We start from the raw sequence: 6,737 nt of genomic DNA, 5'->3' as shown, positions 1-6,737 counted from the left end.
AGAAATTCTGTTGAGGCTGTTGACCCGAATCGCTTCTCTGAGAACCAGAACTCGGTTCTGCTGGTCTTTGAGAAGTCGGATGGAGGAAGTTCTTGAAGTCATCAATCACTTTAGCACTTCGATCGCCTCCTTCTGCCCTGTGAGTCTCCGAGGAGCTTCCAGCATTATTAGTATTGTTGTTACCCTTAGCTTTTCCTGATGATCCTCCACAAGAAAGACCTAAGCTGAGCTCGAGCCCATTATCATCCTCCATTTTTTTTTTTTGTCAAACGTTAAAAGTAACTCTGAGAAGCTCAATGGATCTTTAGGATATCCTCAACAATCTTGATAATCATCTGAAGAAATAAACATCACAAGCACAATCATTAGCCAAAAGCTAACAAACGGGTTCTAAATACAAGAACTAAAGTTAGCAACTTTGAGAATCATAGATGGCTATGGAAGTAAATTTGTACTGATTTTATGGTGGTAATCACATCTACTCAACTAGCAAGTAGCAACACAGAGTAACAAACGGGCACATTCTCGCCAAATTCAGTCCTAACATATCTCAGAGTGTTCTATATACAAAAACTGAACTCAAAGTTAGAAACTTTCGAGAATCATACATGGATGTGGGAAGTAAACTCAATTCTGATTTTATAAAAAGAAACAAGTGATATTTTAGGTCTACTCAACTAGCAACACAGTAACAATAACTAACATATCTCAAAGCTACTCTGAGAAACATGGGGGACTCGTAAATGTACCTTAGAAACAAAACCATTGAAAGAAAACAGTCCCAGCAAGCAATTTCTCAGAACCTCCTTGTCACTTCCTTAACAGTAGTACGTTGTGGTGGTTCTGTGACAACAAAAAAAAAAAAAAGAACCATTTCTAAAACTTAGGATTCAAAATTATTTCCATTTTGAAGTCTAAACTAAAAATGGAAAGAAACCATTCATCAGTCATCACACTCCTATCTCAGCTAAAACAAAATAAAAACTAAAAAAACCCAGAAGAACCGGAGAGATAGTATATAAGATCTATGCAAGATCTGTCAGCTAAAACGAGATATAGAAGAAGCACCAATTTCAGAAACAAAAAAAAAAACCAAACCAAAACAAATTCAGAAATCTTAATCAAGAAAATCACTTAGAGATATACCTAAACTCTATAGAAGATTGAAATCAATAGCCCTAGACGCGATTTTCAGATGAAGCAATAGTGCCAAATCAGCTCAAATTAAAGGTTTTTAATTTCCAATCACAATCAAGAGAGAGAGAAGAAGCAGCTAAGAAGATGATGATGATGATGATACCTGAACAACAATTAAAAATAAGGGAAAAGAGAGACGATCAGAGAAACCCTAGTCCTAGAGCTCCGCGGCGTGGCTCGTGGAGAGTTTGCAGCAGCAGCGATTTGGGGGCTTCTTCGGGTTCGGTTCAGGGGACTTGGAGTAGTTTAGTACGGACCATTTCCTTTTCCTTTCATAATTTGTTTTTTTTTTATATTACTATTATTATAATTTTGTTTCTATTTATTTTAGTCGCATGTGTATCTTGTGCCTATTTTAGCTACATTCACTATATAACCACCATATACTAATTACATAATTATATATACATATGTAGTTATCATTAATTTGTTTTATAAAGTTGTATGGATTTATTTATTTTTAAAATACATATGTGTGGATTACGTTTAAATATGTGTACTGTATTATTCAATTGCGGATTATGACCTTAAGAGAGAGAGCATGAATAATACGTATATGTCAACCAATGTATGAATGGAAAAAACAATGGGCCCAAAGTTCTTTAAAAGTCGAAACAAGTCCATAACTATTCCACATCTACCAAAATGATTTTTCATTGCTTTTACAAGTTTTTTTGTAAGGAATTAAAAAAAACACACATATTTATGCGTTTGTAAAGATGGAGTTTAATATAAACTTGGCCACTTATTATAAAATGAATATTTCTAGTTCCCTACTTTCTTCATAATAATAATTGGATAGAGATAATATATCATTATGTTCAAATATCAAAGTTCAGAAGTATAGTAATATATTATAATTGTCGAAGAGACATCAAAGTCGCTTTGGCCGAGTGGTTAAGGCGTGTGCCTGCTAAGTACATGGGGTTTCCCCGCGAGAGTTCGAATCTCGCAGGCGACGATTACAATTTTTATTTTTCCTTTGTTGCTGTTTGTTAAAATAGTTATTCTTGTGCTTATCTTTTTTTTTTTTTTTTTTTGTCTAGTTGGAACTTATAAAGATTTAAGTAATAATACTGTTGATATAATCTTGTCTATTCTATAAAATTTTAATCTTTATGTACGAACATGGTATGATTACGTAAAATAAATAATAAAGGAAAAATAGAAAGAGGACAAAATGAACTTTTAGATAAGATGTTAAAGGGTTTTATTTCTTTCTCTTCTCAATGTTTAGAAAATCCATTTAAGAATTGAGCAGAATAGTCAGTACTCTACTTAAATAAAACCGTTTGTGAACTCTACTCTTACAATACTCCAACAAATATCTGTCAAACCCAAAAGTGATCTCTAAATCAACTGTTAATTTGTTAATTCAAAAAATAAGTTAACATGTTACAAAGTAATTATACCATGCCGTCTTTGATTACTTATCCAACCCATTTTATGTTTCTAGTTCTTGTCTCTTACCATTTCTGAAGTAATATGGAAAAAAAACTATAATAATAAATATGACAAAAACTAATTAAAAAACATGACAAGAGTATAATATTATCATATACAATGAAAATGAATTGAGAATGGAAGGAAATCACATTAATTGAGAATTTGTGCGCTACAAACATATGTATATATAAATTAGTTTCTTAAGATGCTTTCACTTTTCTAAAATGCAAATAGAAATAATTCATCTATTTTGCCTTTCAAAAACTAAACCAATATGCATTAAGTAATCCTTTACTTTTATGTACCCACTAAGTCAAATCTAGGTGTAATAATAAGTGTCACTGAAAAATTAATTTAATGTCTACAAATCTCTTTTTTAATAAAAGGGAAGTACACAACATAATTTTTGTAGACTTTATAATTTTAATAAATAGTTACAAATAGGTTATAGATAAATTATAGATTAAGCCATATATTAATATTAATGGTTACACCTAAATATTAGGGATATTCTAAATTGATAATTGATATATTAATGGTAACAAATAAAATCATGGATATTCCAAACTGTATTTTTGGAAGATTTTAGTCCTATATCACGTTATTTCCAAAGATCTTTAAAAACAATATTACAAATTTATTTTCCACAGATTTTATCGATAGACCACAACGTTAACCAAAGATAGATTACGAAATTGATAGATTGATTGGTTACAAGTTAAATAGTGGGTTACAAGATAAATTACGAAATAAAACTTAATCAGTGTTATAGCACGGGTAATTATCTAGAATCATTAACAATATAAAACTTACAAAATAGGTGTTTTTTTCGAGTCTTCATATTTAGCATATGATTTTATTGCATAATGTTTTATCCAAAAATCTTTTTAAAAATAATAACATAAATTATATTTTATATAAAAATACAATATAAATAAAATGAATTTCAATACATGCTCTAGCACGGATCTTAATTTAGTATATTACTATAATACTATTGCCGATGAATTTATATACTACTTCAAATATCACTAAGTGGTATTCTGGTATCATAAATTCCTCGAATCAAATCAAAATAATAGTTTTATTGTTGACCGTTTGACACAAAAATTAAATATTTTTATGATACAATATGTGGATGTACACTTACGCATACACTTAGTGTTAAACGAGCTATATATTAATTATGTAAATATGTTACTTGTTATAGACTTGTAGGCATGAAATATTCTATAAAATAGATATAGTTCTGGTTTTAATATTAAAGTAAATATTCTATATGCTTTAATATTAAAACCAGAACTATATCTATATGTATATTATTCGTTAAATTGTTGATATTGATCTGTTTTCTTAACCTAAAAAGAATTTCTCATTTCAAAGTTAGTATTATATGTTCATTATAGGTTCTCGGTAATTTGGTTAATCAACTGAATCAAAACGATTTATTTCATGAATTTGCTTGATTTTTCTGTTTTGAAAATAATCTTCACGTGTAAAGTGCAAATAATGTCTATGGAGTATATTAATTATTTGATTAATCAAGAATTTTCTGCAAGATATATTTGTACAGAATCTTTACACGATTATTTTGGTCTAATTGGTATTTATACATATCAAAATCTTTGTTTATTGGTCTAATTGAACCAAGTTAAATCAATAAATCATTTTGCAATATTTGCAATGTAATAATTATTACATTGGAAATTCAACTAAAGGATTATATATATATTTAAAATTTTACGGTTCACTCTTTAGTTGAATTTGAAAATAAATACTTACTGAAATTTCCAATTTGGATATGTTTGTGATTGTAACCATTTTATAGTGGTTAATTGGTCGAAAGATTCAATACTCTTAATTGATCTTGAGTAATATTCTAGATCTAGATTTAGGTATGAGATCCTAGGACCTTAAAAAATAACAATTAAATTGTATAAACAGCTATATATGTTTTATTGCTCTTCAGAAATCCAATATATAAAATTGTCGCAGCCTATCACATTGTACCACAAAGACTATTCTCCGTTTAGAGATCCCCGATGGTCTCCTCCCGCTACGGTTTTCAGAGAGATGGAAGGAAATATGTGGACGAATCTTGGAACGAGCTTAAACCCTCCTATAACACCCCCAACCCATCGCCCAAGATCAACATATTTGAAGACTGGCCAGGGGCTTTTATCGGACCAGATAAGGAGCAACTTCCGATGACTCTCTTTCTTCCATTATCCGAAGAACCCTCACGGTCCCCTATATACAAAATCATCGCAGCCTACCACATTGTACCACAAAGACTCCTCCTCACCGACTTGCTTTCCAAGGCAGTGCACTCCCGTCTCCCAACTCTAGTCCCAGGAACATCTGTTATCATCACAAACACTTCACCCTTTGAGCTTGACGGCATTTTACTGAAAACTCCAGAGATATTTGTGTCCAAATACATCGTCATCCATGAGATTGCGTCACCACTCGATTACACCCGCAACGGTGGTTTTGGCGGTGGCGAAACTATTTCTTGGTGATGTCCATCTTAAAAGATTCAGCACTTTTTCTTAATTTGTTTTGTTTGGTCTAATTGAATCAATAAATCATTTTGTAATATTTGCTATGTAATATAAGGATGAGTATTCCAATATTTTTTGTTTATTTCAATATTTTAGTTGTTAAAATATTGTCCCTTCCTCACTACAAAAAAACTTTGGAGACAGTGAATAAAAGAAAAATAAAAATTAAAAGAGGGAATAAAAGAGACTAAAATAAGCCTCTAAACCAAAACGAAAGACCTACAAAAAACCTAACTGGGAAACATGGACTAGAATAATTAATCAATGGAGGAACTAAACCATTTGCAGCTTCTGGACTGAGGCCATATGTCATGTACTTGAGGAGATTTGCACCCTCAGATTGACGACAAAAATCATACATCATGTACGCCAAGATATTTGTGCCCTCAGATTGACGACAGTAATCATAGTGTACAGGCCACAAGTCACCTTGAACCTTGTTGCGCAAGGCAAGGTATAGATATGAGTTTCCCGAAATTTGGCTCTTCCGCCGCTCGTCCCAAAGCTCAACAAATTCCTGAGCTTTCTTCAGAAGAAACAAAGAGCGCTCCAAGTAATTTGTAGATTTCCAGAGCGGGTATTTCTCGTCTGCTTCACGTTGCAAATCTTCCATCTTCCTTAAAAACATATGGACATATTCGTTCCCTGATAATTCATGTGGTGTCCACAGTGTTAGTCTTCCATCGTCGCCGACCTACTCACTTTGGATATTTTTTGCGGTGGATGATTCAACCCAAAGGACGAAGAAGTAGAAGAAGAGGGTGAAGAACTTTATGGCCATAGACATAGTTGGAAATCAATTAGGCTTACAACTGCTGACTAATTAAATCTGGCCAACTCATGTTAGGAGATCTCTCGTATATATCAACTCATTTACTTATTAATAATTTTATATTAAATACCTCATAAAACTAACATTTTTTAAAATACCTCATAAAACTGAGGACATTTATATCCGAAGCTAACATTCATGTCCAAAGCTAACACATTTTTCAATACCTCATAAAACAGGCCCTTATTGCTGCTTGCAGCCATCTGATCATCTTCTGTCAACCAGTTGGGCATTTTACCTTTATAGAAATCACCTATTGCTTCGTCTTTCCATCTTCTTTGAGGTCCAATAGGAGTATTCCGAGGGCCACTAGGAACTAATAGCCAGAATTTTTCAACCACTAAAAATTATATAAACTTGACAAAGATACGATATATATATATGAGTAGTGTTTTGCTACTACAGTTACCTTTTAGTCTGAAAAGTTTGGTCTGCACCATTAAGGATGCCTCTTCCGGAGCAAGATATTTGCAAAGACAAGTCTGAAAATTGCAAAGAGAGTTGTTGGTTGTATCTAACTATCTATCGCCTCCAATGTTATGTACTTATGTAGTACTGAAGCAACCTACCAAGCATATCACTGTTGCATTTGTTTATACCAATCAATTTGAGATTGGTTCCCAACAAGATCAAACAGCCAAATGTTAATTTACAACGCAGGAAACAAACACACACCAAAAAAAAAAAAAAAAAAAAAA

General features: G+C 32.0%; 1 protein-coding gene and 1 non-coding gene across 4 annotated transcripts in view; one reads left to right on the top strand and one right to left on the bottom strand.

Moving 5' to 3' along the window:
• The window catches only part of LOC104733241 (AFP homolog 2-like), a 5,167-nt gene extending 3,676 nt beyond the window's left edge, over window positions 1–1,491 (bottom strand). Inside the window, exons 1-3 of one of the 3 annotated variants that reach the window (XM_010452837.2) lie at window positions 1,301–1,491; window positions 750–843; window positions 110–335 (exon numbers count right to left, since the gene is read on the bottom strand). In XM_010452837.2, coding sequence (XP_010451139.2) covers window positions 110–253 — 144 coding nt within the window. In that variant the 5' untranslated portion in view covers window positions 254–335; window positions 750–843; window positions 1,301–1,491. Of the gene's footprint in view, window positions 1–11; window positions 336–749; window positions 844–1,300 lie in introns of all 3 variants that reach the window. The other 2 variants (XM_019234206.1, XM_019234208.1) reach the window with 2 other exon arrangements.
• On the top strand, window positions 2,077–2,158 carry TRNAS-GCU. Its single transcript has one exon. It is a non-coding gene; the product is annotated as a tRNA-Ser (tRNA).

Source organism: Camelina sativa, chromosome 12 (assembly GCF_000633955.1).
Source record: "Camelina sativa cultivar DH55 chromosome 12, Cs, whole genome shotgun sequence".
Taxonomy (NCBI): domain Eukaryota; kingdom Viridiplantae; phylum Streptophyta; class Magnoliopsida; order Brassicales; family Brassicaceae; genus Camelina; species Camelina sativa.
This window is presented reverse-complemented; position numbering and strand designations above follow the sequence as displayed.